General features: G+C 36.7%; 1 protein-coding gene across 6 annotated transcripts in view; it reads left to right on the top strand.

The window, feature by feature from the left end:
* ACSL1 (acyl-CoA synthetase long chain family member 1) overlaps positions 1-17,261 on the top strand; it is a 307,660-nt gene that overhangs the window by 164,736 nt on the left and 125,663 nt on the right. For 5 of the 6 annotated variants that reach the window (XR_008400727.1, XM_053703880.1, XM_053703881.1 and 2 more), the window contains 5 exons: positions 4,735-4,913; positions 6,071-6,103; positions 6,738-6,789; positions 7,664-7,737; positions 11,010-11,087. Coding sequence is in view for 5 of the 6 variants with exons in the window: in XM_053703880.1 (XP_053559855.1) it covers positions 4,735-4,913; positions 6,071-6,103; positions 6,738-6,789; positions 7,664-7,737; positions 11,010-11,087 (416 nt within the window). In the remaining variant the exon portion in view is untranslated. Of the gene's footprint in view, positions 1-4,734; positions 4,914-6,070; positions 6,104-6,737; positions 6,790-7,663; positions 7,738-10,879; positions 10,958-11,009; positions 11,088-17,261 lie in introns of all 6 variants that reach the window. The other variant, XM_053703877.1, reaches the window with a different exon arrangement.

Raw genomic sequence — 17,261 nt, 5'->3', positions numbered from 1 at the left:
ATGTCACAACTGTGGCATACATCAATCATCAAGGAGGGACTCACAGTCCTCTGGCTATGAAAGAAGTATCTCGAATTTTGGTTTGGGCGGAATCCAGCTCCTGTCTAATCTCTGCGGTTCATATCCCAGGTATAGACAATTGGGAAGCGGATTATCTCAGTCGCCAAACGTTGCATCCGGGCGAATGGTCTCTTCACCCAGAGGTATTTTTTCAGATTGTTCAAATGTGGGAACTTCCAGAAATAGATCTGATGGCGTCCCATCTAAACAAACTTCCCAGGTATCTGTCCAGATCCCGGGATCCTCAGGCGGAGGCAGTGGATGCATTATCACTTCCTTGGAAGTATCATCCTGCCTATATCTTTCCGCCTCTAGTTCTTCTTCCAAGAGTAATCTCCAAGATTCTGAAGGAATGCTCGTTTGTTCTGCTGGTAGCTCCGACATGGCCTCACAGGTTTTGGTATGCGGATCTTGTCCGGATGGCTTCTTGCCAACCGTGGACTCTTCCGTTAAGACCAGACCTTCTGTCGCAAGGTCCTTTTTTCCATCAGGATCTGAAATCCTTAAATTTAAAGGTATGGAGATTGAACGCTTGATTCTTGGTCAAAGAGGTTTCTCTGACTCTGTGATTAATACTATGTTACAGGCTCGTAAATCTGTTTCTCGAGAGATATATTATAGAGTCTGGAAGACTTATATTTCTTGGTGTCTTTCTCATTTTTCTTGGCATTCTTTTAGAATACCGAGAATTTTACAGTTTCTTCAGGATGGTTTAGATAAGGATTTGTCCGCAAGTTCTTTGAAAGGACAAATCTATGCTCTTTCTGTTCTTTTTCACAGAAAGATTGCTATTCTTCCTGATATTCATTGTTTTGTACAAGCTTTGGTTCGTATAAAACCTGTCATTAAGTCAATTTCTCCTCCTTGGAGTTTGAATTTGGTTCTGGGGGCTCTTCAAGCTCCTCCGTTTGAACCTATGCATTCATTGGACATTAAATTACTTTCTTGGAAAGTTTTGTTCCTTTTGGCCATCTCTTCTGCCAGAGGAGTTTCTGAATTATCTGCTCTTTCTTGTGAGTCTCCTTTTCTGATTTTTCATCAGGATAAGGCGGTGTTGCGAACTTCTTTTGAATTTTTACCTAAAGTTGTGAATTCCAGCAACATTAGTAGAGAAATTGTGGTTCCTTCATTATGTCCTAATCCTAAGAATTCTAAGGAGAAATCGTTGCATTCTTTGGATGTTGTTAGAGCTTTGAAATATTATGTTGAAGCTACGAATTCTTTCCGTAAGACTTCTAGTCTATTTGTTATCTTTTCCGGTTCTAGAAAAGGCCAGAAAGTTTCTGCCATTTCTTTGGCATCTTGGTTGAAATCTTTAATTCATCTTGCCTATGTTGAGTCGGGTAAAACTCCGCCTCAGAGAATTACAGCTCATTCTACTAGGTCAGTTTCTACTTCCTGGGCGTTTAGGAATGAAGCTTCGGTTGACCAGATTTGCAAAGCAGCAACTTGGTCCTCTTTGCATACTTTTACTAAATTCTACCATTTTGTTGTATTTTCTTCTTCTGAAGCAGTTTTTGGTAGAAAAGTACTTCAGGCAGCGGTTTCAGTCTGAATCTTCTGCTTATGTTTTTTGTTAAACTTTATTTTGGGTGTGGATTATTTTCAGCAGGAATTGGCTGTCTTTATTTTATCCCTCCCTCTCTAGTGACTCTTGTGTGGAAAGATCCACATCTTGGGTAGTCATTATCCCATACGTCACTAGCTCATGGACTCTTGCTAATTACATGAAAGAAAACATAATTTATGTAAGAACTTACCTGATAAATTCATTTCTTTCATATTAGCAAGAGTCCATGAGGCCCGCCCTTTTTTTGTGGTAGTTATGATTTTGTATAAAGCACAATTATTCCAATTCCTTATTTTATATGCTTTCGCACTTTTTTCTTATCACCCCACTTCTTGGCTATTCGTTAAACTGAATTGTGGGTGTGGTGAGGGGTGTATTTATAGGCATTTTGAGGTTTGGGAAACTTTGCCCCTCCTGGTAGGAATGTATATCCCATACGTCACTAGCTCATGGACTCTTGCTAATATGAAAGAAATGAATTTATCAGGTAAGTTCTTACATAAATTATGTTTTTGTTAAGTTGCCTAATAATTATGCACAGTAATAGTCACCTGCACACACAGATATCCCCCTAAAATAGCTATAACTAAAAACAAACTAAAAACTACTTCCAAAACTATTCAGCTTTGATATTAATGAGTTTTTTGGGTTAATTGAGAACATGGTTGTTCAATAATAAAATTAATCCTCAAAAATACAACTTGCCTAATAATTCTGCACTCCCTGTATATTTAATAGGTAGACGACTGGTATTAATAAACCTTTTTTTTTTTTAAAAATTAGAAATTAAATTCATGTTCAGGCATTAATTTCTAAAAAAAAAAAAATAATCTTTTATTTTCTGTCCATCGGACACCATTTTCTCTGTTGCACCCCCCCCCCAAATGCATGAAGGCTGTGACACACAGAGCGGCGCGCAGTATGATGATGCTGCTGTGTGCGCTCTGTGTCCTTCCTTTTCATCTCGGAATGCCCAGCCGCGTAGCTGATCGCTCAGAGTTGAAATATTTAAACTAAAGATGCGGCACGAAGCCGCTGGTTTGCCTTGCACCGCATCACTTGCAGTGTGTCACAGCCTTAACTGTTTAAGACGTAGCTATTTGAGCTAAAAAGCCCTTGTATCTTTGTATAATGTATTTTTATTAAAGTCTAGAAAACTACTGCACTTTATTGGTATCAATACAAACACTTGTTTAGTCTTGCTTTTCTTATTCCGATTTTTTACATTAGTGACCGAATCTGTTGGCACTCTACAAATAAATGATAAAAATAATACAATATTATTGTGTTTTAATGTTTCATTAGGTCTTCCAATAAACTGCATGAGGCTATTGCCTGTCTTAAGTACAGGCGTCCATTAGATCAATAAACCTATTCATGAGTTTGAACATTCTGATGCAAACAATTGTGTGCTTTAATTTATTAAAGGGCCATAAGTCGAAAATGACATGCTTAATTCATTAGAACATGTAATTTTTACCACTATCAACCCTATGCCACTGGGTGTTTAACCCCTGTAGGGGTTAAACACAGTTTAAATGCCACTCATGCAATCATCAGCGCAAGCCGCACAACTAAGATGGGCAACTAGCATTGCTGATTTGGATCAGTGGCGATTTACGCTCTTGACCAGCAGTGCTCTGCCGAGTGCCATTAGAGATTGGAAATGAAGCCCAGTCCTTTTACGTAGGCAGGAGGGGCTAAGTAAAGGGCTCTAATCTAAACTTTGTCAAGTAGGGATAAAAACATTTTAAGACATGTAGGCTGGTCATTTAGGCTGGTTAGTGTTTGGCAGGTACACAGACAAGTGTATGAAGAACATGATCTATAAGAATAATAAATCTCGCTTGTGGGTCTTTCTCTGTGTATCAACTCACAGCCACCCACTTATGCACTAAGATGGCAACAACTCTGGCCTTCTTAACGTATGGGGAATACTCTACTATGGGGTACTGTTTAGAGATGTAGCCATTGGCATAAGTTAATATTAGGCGTGGAAGAAGTTGACGAGCAGGAAATATATATATATATATATATATATATATATATATATATATATATATATATATATATATATATATATATATATATATATACATACATACATACATACATACATACATACATACATACATACATACATACATACATACATACATACATACATACATACATACATACATACATACATACATACATACATACATACATACATACATACATACATACATACATACATACATACATACATACATACACAAATGTTGACAAAAATGAACCCTGGGGTGGCTCCAAAGAAGGGGGGAATTCTAGAGAATATAAGCCAACTTTATTTAGTAACCTTATATAGTATATAGTATTATCACCCATAATTGTTTACATTATTTTAGTGACAGCTGAAGAAATTATTTGCTATGTACCTCTCTCTGTGTCAATATTTTATCCATATCCTTGGGTTTTCCCCTTTTTCTACTTTTGCCTTTCTACATTACAACTTAGGTTGTTTTTGTTGTTGCTCTTTTTTTCTTCTTCCTTTCACATGGTTTCAAAACCTTATATAGACTTTTATTATTTTATTTATTATTTTACTACATAATTTACTATTACACACCATTTGACTTTTAATCAAAGTGTATGCAGTGGTCGCGTGACAACTCAGTGAAACATCAAATGTTAAATATTAGAGTGGTATCATCTCCTTTGAGTGAAGCTAAATGAAGAGCTATGGCACAATGTTTCCATTTACTGTGATTTAGACCAATATTACATGTATTGGTTTCTCTCAATGGCTGCATCTCTGCACTATATTTACTACTTGTCCTCCTTGATTGCCTTTCTGCTGTTGGCTCCTAGTAAGGTATAAATAATATACTTATCTTTCCAGGGAGTTTGAAAATGTGTTTGATTTGTATATTGGCAGCACGATGCATTAGGTAGGTCAGCCACGACTAGGAAACCTTTTTCCTATGTACTATAGGAACTCTGTAAGACTAGCTCATAGTACTGGCTTCTAGATAACCATAGGTTACTGCTTGTTTTCCAGTCTGTTTCCTTCAGACTTCATATATGATTGTGGTATGCAACAAGTTTCATTTTTTCCCCAGGTGATATCTCTTTAGTGTTTTGCGATGTTCCAGAAAAGGCAAAATTATTGCTATCCAATGTTGAAAAAGGCGAAACACCTGTCCTCAAGACCATTGTGCTTATGGAGCCATTTGATGATGATCTTGTAGAACGAAGCAAGAAGTGTGGAGTGGAACTAATCAGCTTAAAAGAAATAGAAGTGAGTATTTATGCACCATGAAATGATCTTAGAACACGGCATGATAAACAGTCTGAAGACCTCAACCAGTACTTTAATGTAATGTGGGTGTGCCTTTACTGATCCCAGTACAGAGTCTGAAGACCACAACCAGTATTATAATATAAGGTGGGTGTGCGTTAAGTGATCCTCAGTACAGAGTCTGAAGACCTCAACCAGTATTATAATATAAGGTGGGTGTGCGTTAAGTGATCCTCAGTACGGAGTCTGAAGACCTCAACCAGTACTTTAATGTAATGTGGGTGTGCCTTTACTGATCCCAGTACAGAGTCTGAAGACCACAACCAGTATTATAATATAAGGTGGGTGTGCGTTAAGTGATCCTCAGTACAGAGTCTGAATATCTCAACCAGTATTATAATATAAGGTGGGTGTGCGTTAAGTGATCCTCAGTACAGAGTCTGAAGACCACAACCAGTATTATAATATAAGGTGGGTGTGCGTTAAGTGATCCTCAGTACAGAGTCTGAAGACCTCAACCAGTATTTTTGGATATCCTGTTCACAGACATGCCGCAAACACACATGCTTGCTCTGTTGGTTTCTGCTAAATGTACAGTTTTACTAAGCTTGTTATCATATTAAGATATACATAAAATGTGGTTTAATGGTTGCTCTTCTGTGTACATGATAGAACAATTTGAATACACACACTTTTAAAGGAAGCAACTTTTCTGTTACCTACATTTAAATCCGCATTTCCAAATATACAGCCATCAAAACCTTTCTTCCTCTACAGCTGTGTGCCTTATCACTTAGCCATTCAAGGCCTCTGTGATTCTGCCCTCTAGCCTCAAGTTCTATTCCATATTCAGCCTTTTACTTATTTTTTATGTATGCTTCTCCCTCCTTCCCTATCATAGCCAGATGTTCATCCTTCCAGTAAGTTTGTTCTTAGCCTTCCTTACTGTACAGACCAGTCATTGTTAGCTTACTTTTTCCAGGGTCTTCATTCTCTGCCCCCTGTAACAAATTATTTTATGATCAGTAATTGAACCTATTGTTGAACATTGCATCACCTACTGCTGTTAATAGTTACTGATAGAATCCAGGTATGTACTCTGTCCTTTTATTATTGGTGAAAATAACATTTTGTTTTCTCCCTGATCTGTCTTCTAGGATGCGGGAAAGGCAAACAGAGAGAAACCAAAGGTGAGTTGTGCGCTTTTTGTTTGCAAAATCTTACCTAACATTTGTTTGAGTTCACCACCTGTAACACTTAGCAAATGTGTTCTATTTATTAGAATAGATTTGCTGCAAAAAGTCTTGCAACAAGCAGTAACATAAAGACAACCGCAATCCATTTTTGGAATGGTTCTCCTAACGTGCCTTAAATGCTTTGGTTTCTGAGAAATAGTTCAGATGTTCTCTCCGAGGTCAGAATGTTACGTCTATAACTGAGAGAGAACACTTTAGTACGGTACTGTGTATTTCCTATAGTCTAAGTGCTTCTATTCCTGGACACACTCAGACTATGGCAGCATTCAAGCCATCACAGTTCCGTTAGTGTGCATAAGAAACAGTGCTAGATCATCTTATAATTGTGACTTTATCAACTGGTAGTAACAACAAAAATCTCCAATAAAAGCCTAGAACTTTTGTGATCTTACCCCAGTGTGTGTTTATAGGTTGGGAGCCATAATCTCTTATGGTTGAGCTTAAATACACATTCATAAAAAATGCATGGTTATATTAAACAGGATGTATGCGACTCCTTCAGGTTTCATAATACTTTGTTTGGATTATTTATCTTCTATATGATTGTAATACATTTTATTTCTTTTAGCCTCCAAAACCAGAAGACCTGGCTGTTGTTTGCTTTACTAGTGGGACAACAGGTACTCCAAAAAGACAGACAAACAGTAAATTGTTTTGTCATGCAAAATAAGTTCCATTTAGAAATGCTGTTCATTACCTCTGTATTTAAAAACAATTATTCAGCTGTTCATATGACCAACAAGCATGTTAAAATATAAACAAACTAATTTTTAATATATTTATATGGTATTTTTTGTATGAAAACAGATATATAATAGGGAAATTGTTTTGTGTAAGTCATACTGCAGTATTAATATACATTGGTTGATAGAGAGCTCCCACAGCTGTTATGTTTGACAGGAAAAACTTCCAAAATTAATTATTTTCATTTTAACATTGATGATAAACAAATTGTATAAAATGCTTAAATTTTTCCTATTTTATCCCTACAGAGGGAGGATGTCAAAATTCACTACAGCCCCATCATTGCCAGGCAGAACTTATTCTATAAATGTGTTTGTTCTAATTCAGACATGTAGATAAATGTAGTGAGGGATTTGTTAAAGGTTTTTTTTTTATCTTTTGTACATGATATAGTAACTTTCAAGTATATTAAGGGCTTAGTAAAGTGAGTATTTTTCATAAAATTCTAGAACAAGGGGTCATGATCTCAAGCTGAAGGGCAGTAGATTCAAGAGTATTTTGCAGACTCAATTCATTACAGAAAGGGTGATTGATTCATGGAATAAACTTCCACAAGAGGTGGTAATGACAAACACTGCCTGGGATAAGCATAAGGCTATCCAACAAACTAGATCATTTTATACTTTTAGGAAATATTGTGCAGTCTTGTTGGGCCTATGGTTCTTATCTGACGTCAAAATCTATGTTCCTATTATGTAACGTAAATTACAACAATGTGAACTAGGTAATAATATTATTTTGTTCACTTAGGAAATCCAAAAGGTGCAATGCTTACACATAAAAACATTGTGAGCAACAGCGGAGCTTTTCTTAAAGTAACAGAGGTAACATCCTTTTTATTTGTTTGTTTTGTTGACCTTAAAAGGAAAAGTGTTTTTGAAAGCTGTTTTATGGTTTTGTTCCTACATGAGATTTAGCTTTAGTTCTAATATAGAGCATAACAGAGAATGTTGCTATGATATTAAAATGAGTAACAGCGCTCAGTTTCCTTTATAATAAATGATGTTGCATATATAATGTATTGAACGTTTGTGGCTAATCTTTACTCTACAAACACATCTCTTGTATAAATGTTATATAAGCAACACGGAATCTAATTCTCTATTTTGCAAATGGGATTGCTAAGCTCTCTTTGATTCTGCATGAAAGAATGGTAAAATGCTTTTTTCTATAACTGCTACAAATTACTCCAATTACTGCATGCTTCTTCTGGTCTATCAGCTGATCAATTTGTACCCTTCCATAATTCATTCATTTTAAATTTGTTTTGTTGCTCTAGTGATAGAAATTAATCCAAAAAAATGTATTTAAGGGACATTAAACTCCTTGCAAAAATCTGCGTACCAAATTAAATTTTTTTAAAATCATTTAAAAACCCTAGTCAAAAAGGATGATCTTTCTGGAGTCATTCTGAAGTAATCAGTAACTCCAGACTAGTCATCAGAAGCCATCCTGGAGTATGCCCACAGGCCGAAATATTTAAATTAGATGACTAGACATTCACTGGCTGTTCAGAATGATTAGCAGATTACATTACTAATTACATGAAGTCATCACCCAGAATGTTTTTACCTTAGCTAATGACTTTACAAACATGATGTCTGAAGATGTAGTTTGACGATCATCTAATGACTTCAAAATGGTCTCTAAAGTAATCCTGTTTATCTTGAGAATGTAGTGATGTGGTTTTTTTTAATCTCCTTTGCTGTGTCCAATTGTGACCAATTGGAGCCAGATATAGTAATTAAGGGGTTGTTTTTTTTGCCCCTCAACTGGCTGATGATGAAGGGATATTAGAAACATGTGATTTTAAAGTCAAAATAACATTGCACATCCTTAAATCAATATATTCCCTATATCCCCATTCAGGGACATCACACTTTATTAGTGAAATGTTGGGACAACTGCACCCCTTTTAAAGCATAACATTTGGCATTTAAAGAATAAGGGGGCAGTTTAGTGTGGATACTGATGTTTCTTAGGGAACATGCTAGTTTTGTGTTACGCTTGTATTCAGGTCCTGGGCAATTTTGCTTTATTTTTTTATTTTTTAGAGAGGCTTCCAAATACAGGACATACATGCGATACAATCGTTTACTTATCTTTTCTTTGGTTTAGAGAGACAGTAAAGTAAAAAATAAACATTCATGATTCAGACAGAGCCTTTTAAACAGCTTTCCAATTTGCTTGTATTAGCAAACTTGCTTTGTTTTCTTGGGTTCCTTTTGTTGAAGAGTAGGTTAATAAATGCTTAGGAGTGAGCACATGTATTCAGCATTCTATGGCAGCAGTATTTGCAACAATATGTAACATTACTGTAAGCATTGTTGCAAACACGGCTACTAGATAGTAGATGCTCCTGAGCTCACCTAAGACTTAATCTTTAACAAAGGATAGCGAAAATTTGTAAATTGAAAAGTTGTTTCAAATTCCATGTTATGTTCAATCCATAAAAGTTTATTTTTAACTTTACTGTCAGTTTTTTTTTTTTTTTTTTTTTTTAGAGACAAAAGCTGAGATTCTAGAGCATTCCACTTCTCATTTTAAAGGGCCATAATACCCAAATGTTTAAACACTTGAAAGTGATGCAGCACAGCTGTAAAAAGCTGACTAGAAAATATCACCTGAACATCTCTCTGTAAAAAAGAAAGATATTTTACCTCAAAAGTTTCTCAGTAGCCACATCCCATTGTAAAGGACTTCTAAGCAGCAAATCAGTATGTCTGTCCTGGGACAGCGGAAGGAGTGAGCTTTCATGCACTCTCATCTTATTTCCCTATTTAGTGTAAGGAAGTTTACAATGAAATCTCATGAGATCACAGTAAAAGAGTTCATGACCTCAGCACTGTTGATGCTGATTGGCTGCTGTTCATTTCATTTTTTTTATTTTATTTTTTTACCTGCATTTGGGCAGTATCTGAGTTTAACTTTTTACACAGAACTTACTCTGCTGAGCTGAGGAAATTGTGAGGTAAAATATCTTCCTTTTTTACATAGAGATGCTCAGGTGATATTTTCCTGTCCGCTTTTTACAGTTATACTGCATCAGTTTCAAGTGATTTAGCATATGAGTATTATGTCCCTTTAAGGGTGAGTAGTGTTAATATACATTTGTCATAGATCTCTGATAACCAGTTGCCCATTTATGATAGATGTTTTGTTTATACAAGTAAAGCAGCATTGATTCATTAAAGGGACACTGTACCCAAAAATGTTCTTTCGTGATTCAGATTGAGCATGAAATTTTAAGCAACTTTCTAATTTACTCCTATTATCAAATTTTCTTTGTTCTCTTGCTATCTTTATTTGAAATGCAAGAATGTAAGTTAAGATGCCGGCCCATTTTTGGTGAACAACCTGGGTTGTCCTTGCTGATTGATGGAAAAATTCATTCAACAATAAAAAAAGTGCTGTCCAGAGTACTGAAACCAAAAAAAAGCTCAGATGCCTTCTTTTTCAAATGATAGCAAGAGAAAGAAGAAAAATTGATAATAGGAGTAAACTAGAAAGTTGCTTAAAATTGCATGCTCTTTCTGAATTACAAAAGAAAAAATTTGGGTTCAGTGTCCCTTTTAAGTCCAGGGTATGTTTGTTCTTATCTTAAGAATTTGTAAGAACGGATGGAACTGCTATTTTGTATGAACAACGGTATAAATATTTGAATGCAAATAGTTAATTTGAAGCTTTAATCCACATCACTTTGTAATCAGGACATAATTACATGTTATTTATTATCAGATACAAATCACAAATGCCTCTTGCTGCTGGCATGGCATTTACTACACTATAAATATTGTACTCAAAGAAAATGAACTGGTTTTTTCTCTGCTGCTTTACAATATAGTTTTGCTTTTATGGATCTGTACTAATCAACCAATCAGTAGCTTAACCTGATTTTTACTTTCTTCTGCATGACAAAGAAACTCTTTTTTTTCCTCTGCGCTTTCTTTCCCAACTCTTATGCAGGATGTGGTGTTTCCTTCTACACAAGACGTTCTCATCTCTTTTTTGCCTTTGGCCCATATGTTTGAAAGAGTTGTGGAGGTAGGCACATACTGCTTGTTATATGCTCAGCACTTTTTGTCATATTTTCCAGAGCATGATTACTCTGAATTCCAGCGACATACACATTTCCTATTTGCCTTTGGCACACATGTTTGAAAGACTGGTCCAGGTAAGATTGTTTGTGAAAATACTCTAGATGGATGTTGTTGTAGATTAGTCATAGAAGGTAATGTAGTCTGTAGGTGAGCTGGGCATTAAAAATAATAATTTCTCTTTCTTGGTATTGTTGTATTTTAGTAGAATTGGTGTGTGTGTGTATTTATATGTGTGTGTATATATATATATATGTATGTATGTATGTATGTATGTGTGTGTGTGTGTGTGTGTATACATATATATATATACATACATATATATATATATATATATATATATATATATATATATATATATATATATATATATATATATATACACATATATACACACACACACACCGGCCAATTTTTTAGGTACATTTGTTCAACTGCTTGGTAACACAAATTGCTAATCAGCCAATCACATGGCAGCAACTCAATGCATTTAGGCATCTAGACGTGGTGGAGGGAATGGTCAGAAAAAGAGAAAATATCCAGTGAGCGGCAGTTGTTGATGTCAGAGGAGAATAGGCAGACGGGTTCAAGATGATAGAAAGGCAACAGTAACTCAAATAACCACTTGTTACAACCAAAGTATGCAGAATACCATCTCTGAACGCACAACACGTCAAACCTTGATGCAGATGGGCTACCACAGCAGAAGACTGCACCGGGTCCTACTCCTGTCAGCTAAGAACAGAAAACTCAGGCTACAATTTGCACAAGCTCACCAAAATTTGACAATAAAAGATTCGAAAAACGTTGCCTGGTCTGATGAGTCTCGATTTCAGCTGCGACATTCAGATGGTAGGGTCAGAATTTGGCATTAACATGAAAGCATGGATACATCCTGCCTTGTATAAACGGTTCAGGCTGGTGGTAGTGGTGTAATGGTGTGGGGGATATTTCTTTCATGTAATTAGCAAGAGTCCATGAGCTAGTGACGTATGGGATATACATTCCTACCAGGAGGGGCAAAGTTTCCCAAACCTTAAAATGCCTATAAATACACCCCTCACCACACCCACAATTCAGTTTTACAAACTTTGCCTCCGATGGAGGTGGTGAAGTAAGTTTGTGCTAGATTCTACGTTGATATGCGCTCCGCAGCAAGTTGGAGCCCGGTTTTCCTCTCAGCGTGCAGTGAATGTCAGAGGGATGTGAGGAGAGTATTGCCTATTTGAATGCAGTGATCTCCTTCTACGGGGTCTATTTCATAGGTTCTCTGTTATCGGTCGTAGAGATTAATCTCTTACCTCCCTTTTCAGATCGACGATATACTCTTATATATACCATTACCTCTGCTGATTCTCGTTTCAGTACTGGTTTGGCTTTCTACAAACATGTAGATTAGATGAGTGTCCTGGGGTAAGTAAATCTTATTTTCTGTGACACTCTAAGCTATGGTTGGGCACTTTGTTTATAAAGTTCTAAATATATGTATTCAAACATTTATTTGCCTTGACTCAGAATGTTCAACTTTCCTTATTTTTCAGACAGTCAGTTTCATATTTGGGATAAATGCATTTGTTTCAATCATTTTTTCTTACCTTCAAAAATGTGACTCTTTTTTCCCTGTGGGCTGTTAGGCTCGCGGGGGCAGAAAATGCTTCATTTTATTGCGTCATTCTTGGCGCAGACTTTTTTGGCGCAAATTTTTTTTTCTGTTTCCGGCGTCATACGTGTCGCTGGAAGTTGTCATTTTTTGACGTTTTTTTGCGTCAAAAATGTCGGCGTTCCGGATGTGGCGTCATTTTTGGCGCCAAAAGCATTTAGGCGCCAAATAATGTGGGCGTCTTTTTTGGCGCTAAAAAATATGGGCGTCATTTTTGTATCCACATTATTTAAGTCTCATTATTTATTGCTTCTGGTTGCTAGAAGCTTGTTCACTGGCATTTTTTTCCCATTCCTGAAACTGTCATTTAAGGAATTTGATCAATTTTGCTTTATATGTTGTTTTTTTCTTTTACATATTGCAAGATGTTCCACGTTGCAACTGAGTCAGAAGATACTTCAGGAAAATCACTGCCCAGTGCTGGAGCTACCAAGCTAAGTGTATCTGCTATAAACTTTTGGTATCTGTTTCTCCAGCTGTTGTTTGTATTGCATGTCATGTCAAACTTATTAATGCAGATAAAATTTCCTTTAGTACTGTTACATTACCTGTTGCTGTTCCGTCAACATCTAATTTTCAGAGTGTTCCTGATAACATAAGAGATTTTATTTTTTAAATCCATTAAGAAGGCTATGTCTGTTATTTCTCCTTCTAGTATACATAAAAGTCTTTTAAAACTTCTCTTTTTTCAGATGAATTTTTAAATGAACATCATCATTCTGATACTGATAATGGTTCTTCTGGTTCAGAGATTTCTGTCTCAGAGGTTGATGCTGATAAATCTTTGTATTTGTTCAAGATGGAATTTATTCGTTCTTTACTTAAAGAAGTATTATTTGCATTAGAAATAGAGGATTCTGGTCCTCTTGATACTAAATGTAAACGTTTAAATAAGGTTTTTAAATCTCCTGTAGTTATTCCAGAAGTGTTTTATCTCCCTGATGCTATTTCTGAAGTAATTTCCAGGGAATGGAATAATTTGGGTAATTTATTTACTCCTTCTAGACGTTTAAGCAATTATATCCTGTGCCATCTGACAGATTAGAGTTTTTTGGGACAAAAATCCCTAAGGTTATGGGGCTGTCTCTACTCCTGCTAATGTACTACTATTCCTACGGCAGATAGTACTTCATTTAAGGATCCTTTAGATAGGAAAATTGAATCCTTTCTAAGAAAAGCTTACTTATGTTCAGGTAATCTTCTTAGACCTGCTATATTTTTAGCGGATGTTGCTGCAGCTTCAACTTTTTGGTTAGAAGCTTTAGCGCAACAAGTAACAGATCATAATTTTATAGCATTATTATTATTCTATAACATGCTAATAATTTTATTGGTGATACCATCTTTTGATATCATTAGAGTTGATGTCAGGTATATGTCTCTAGCTATTTTAGCTAGAAAAGCTTTATGGATTAAACTTGGAATGCTGATATGTCTTCTAAGTCAACTTTGCTTTCCCTTTCTTTCCAGGGTAAATAATCATTTTCGTTCCTTTCCTCACAACAAGGAACAAAAGCCTGATCCTTCATCCTCAGGAGCGGTATCAGTTTGGAAACTATTTCCAGTTTGGAATATATCCAAGCCTTATAGAAACCTATAGCCAGCTCCTAAGTACCTATGAAGGTGCGGCCCTTATTCCAGCTCAGCTGGTATGGGGCAGATTACGTTTTCTTCAAAGAAATTTGGATCAATTCCGTTCTCAATCTCTGGTTTCAGAACATTGTTTCAGAAAGGTACAGAATTGGCTTCAAGTTAAGGCCTCCTGCTAAGAGATTTTTTTCTTTCCCGTGTCCCAGTTAACACAGCAAAGGCTCAGCATTTCTGAAATGTGTTTTAGATCTAGAGTTGGCTGGAGTATTTATGCCAGTTCCAGTTCTGGAACAGGGGCTGGGGTTTTATTTTATCTCTTCATTGTACCAAAGAAGGTCAATTCCTTCAGACCAGTTCCGGATCTATCATTATTGAATCGTTATGTTAGGATACCAACATTCAAGATGGTTACTGTAGGACTATCCTGCCTTTTGTTTAGCAAGGGCATTATATGTCTACAATAGATTTACAGGATGTGTATCTGCATATTCCGATTCATCCAGATCACTTTTAGTGTCTGAGATTCTCTTTTTAGACAAGCATTACCAGTTTTGTGGCTCTACCGTTTGGCCTAGCCTCAGTTCCAAGAATTTTTTTCAAAGGTTCTCGGTGCCCTTCTTTCTGTAATCAGAGAACAGGGTTTTGGTATTTCCTTATTTGGACGATATCTTGGTACTTGCTCAGTCTTCTCATTTTCGAAGAATCTCATACGAATCGACTTGTGTTGTTTCTTCAAGTTCATGGTTGGAGGATCAATTTACCAATCAGTTCATTGATTCCTCAGACAAGGGTAACCTTTTTAGGTTTCTAGATAGATTCAGTGTCTATGACTCTGTCCTTGTCAGACAAGAGAAGTTTAACATTGATATCAGCTTGTCAAAACCTTCAGTCACAATCATTCCCTTTGGTAGCCTTATGCATGGAAATGTTGGGTCTTAGGACTGCCGTATCAGATGCGATCTCCTTTGCTCGTTTTCACATGCGACCTCTTCAGCTCTGTATGCTGAACCAATGGTGCAGGGATTACTCAAAGATATCTCAATTAATATCTTTAAGCCGATTTTACGACACTCTCTGACATGGTGGACAGATCAACATCGTTTAGTTCAGGGGGCTTCTTTGTTCTTCCGACCTGGACTATAATCTCAACAGATGCAAGTCTTACAGGTTGGGGAGCTGTGTGGGGGTATCTGACGGCACAAGGGGTTTGGGAATCTCAGGAGGTGAGATTTCCGATCAATATTTTGGAACTCCGTGCAATTTTCAGAGCTCTTCAGTCTTGGCCTCTTCTGAAGAGAGAGTTGTTCATTTGTTTTCAGATAGACAATGTCACAACTGTGGCATACATCAATCATCAAGGAGGGACTCACAGTCCTCTGGCTATGAAAGAAGTATCTCGAATTTTGGTTTGGGCGGAATCCAGCTCCTGTCTAATCTCTGCGGTTCATATCCCAGGTATGGACAATTGGAAAGCGGATTATCTCAGTCACCAAACGTGGCATCCGGGCGAATGGTCTCTTCACCCAGAGGTATTTCTTCAGATTGTTCAAATGTGGGAACTTCCAGAAATAGATCTGATGGCTTCTCATCTAAACAAGAAACTTCCCAGGTATCTGTCCAGATCCCGGGATCCTCAGGCGGAGGCAGTGGATGCATTATCACTTCCTTGGAAGTATCATCCTGCCTATATCTTTCCGCCTCTAGTTCTTCTTCCAAGAGTAATCTCCAAGATTCTGAAGGAATGCTCGTTTGTTCTGTTGGTAGCTCCGGCATGGCCTCACAGGTTTTGGTATGCGGATCTTGTCCGGATGGCCTCTTGCCAACCGTGGACTCTTCCGTTAAGACCAGACCTTCTGTCTCAAGGTCCTTTTTTCCATCAGGATCTGAAATCCTTAAATTTAAAGGTATGGAGATTGAACGCTTGATTCTTGGTCAAAGAGGTTTCTCTGACTCTGTGATTAATACTATGTTACAGGCTCGTAAATCTGTATCCAGAGAGATATATTATAGAGTCTGGAAGACTTATATTTCTTGGTGTCTTTCTCATCATTTTTCTTGGCATTCTTTTAGAATACCGAGAATATTTCAGTCTCTTCAGGATGGTTTAGATAAGGGTTTGTCCGCAAGTTCCTTGAAAGGACAAATCTCTGCTCTTTCTGTTCTTTTTCACAGAAAGATTGCTATTTTTCCTGATATTCATTGTTTTGTACAAGCTTTGGTTCATATAAAGCCTGTCATTAAGTCAATTTCTCCTCCTTGGAGTTTGAATTTGGTTCTGGGGGCTCTTCAAGCTCCTCCATTTGAACCTATGCATTCATTGGACATTAAATTACTTTCTTGGAAAGTTTTGTTCCTTTTGGCCATCTCTTCTGCCAGAAGAGTTTCTGAATTATCTGCTCTTTCTTGTGAGTCTCCTTTTCTGTTTTTTCATCAGGATAAGGCGGTGTTGCGAACTTCTTTTGAATTTTTACCTAAGTTGTGAATTCCAACAACATTAGTAGAGACATTGTGGTTCCTTAATTATGTCCTAATCCTAAGAATTCTAAGGAGAAATCGTTGCATTCTTTGGATGTTGTTAGAGCTTTGAAATATTATGTTGAAGCTACTAAGTCTTTCCGAAAGACTTCTAGTTTATTTGTTATCTTTTCCGGTTCTAGAAAGGCCAGAAAACTTCTGCCATTTCTTTGGCATCTTGGTTGAAATCTTTAATTCATCTTGCCTATGTTGAGTCGGGTAAAACTCCGCCTCAGAGGATTACAGCTCATTCTACTAGGTCAGTTTCTACTTCCTGGGCGTTTAGGAATGAAGCTTCGGTTGTTCAGATTTGCAAAGCGGCAACTTGGTCCTCTTTGCATACTTTTACCAAATTCTACCATTTTGATGTATTTTCTTCTTCTGAAGCAGTTTTTGGTAGAAAAGTACTTCAGGCAGCGGTTTCAGTTTGAATCTTCTGCTTATGTTTTTCATTAAACTTTATTTTGGGTGTGGATTATTTTCAGCA

The sequence above is a fragment of the Bombina bombina genome, chromosome 2 (genome assembly GCF_027579735.1).
Source record: "Bombina bombina isolate aBomBom1 chromosome 2, aBomBom1.pri, whole genome shotgun sequence".
Lineage (NCBI taxonomy): Eukaryota > Metazoa > Chordata > Amphibia > Anura > Bombinatoridae > Bombina > Bombina bombina.
This window is presented reverse-complemented; position numbering and strand designations above follow the sequence as displayed.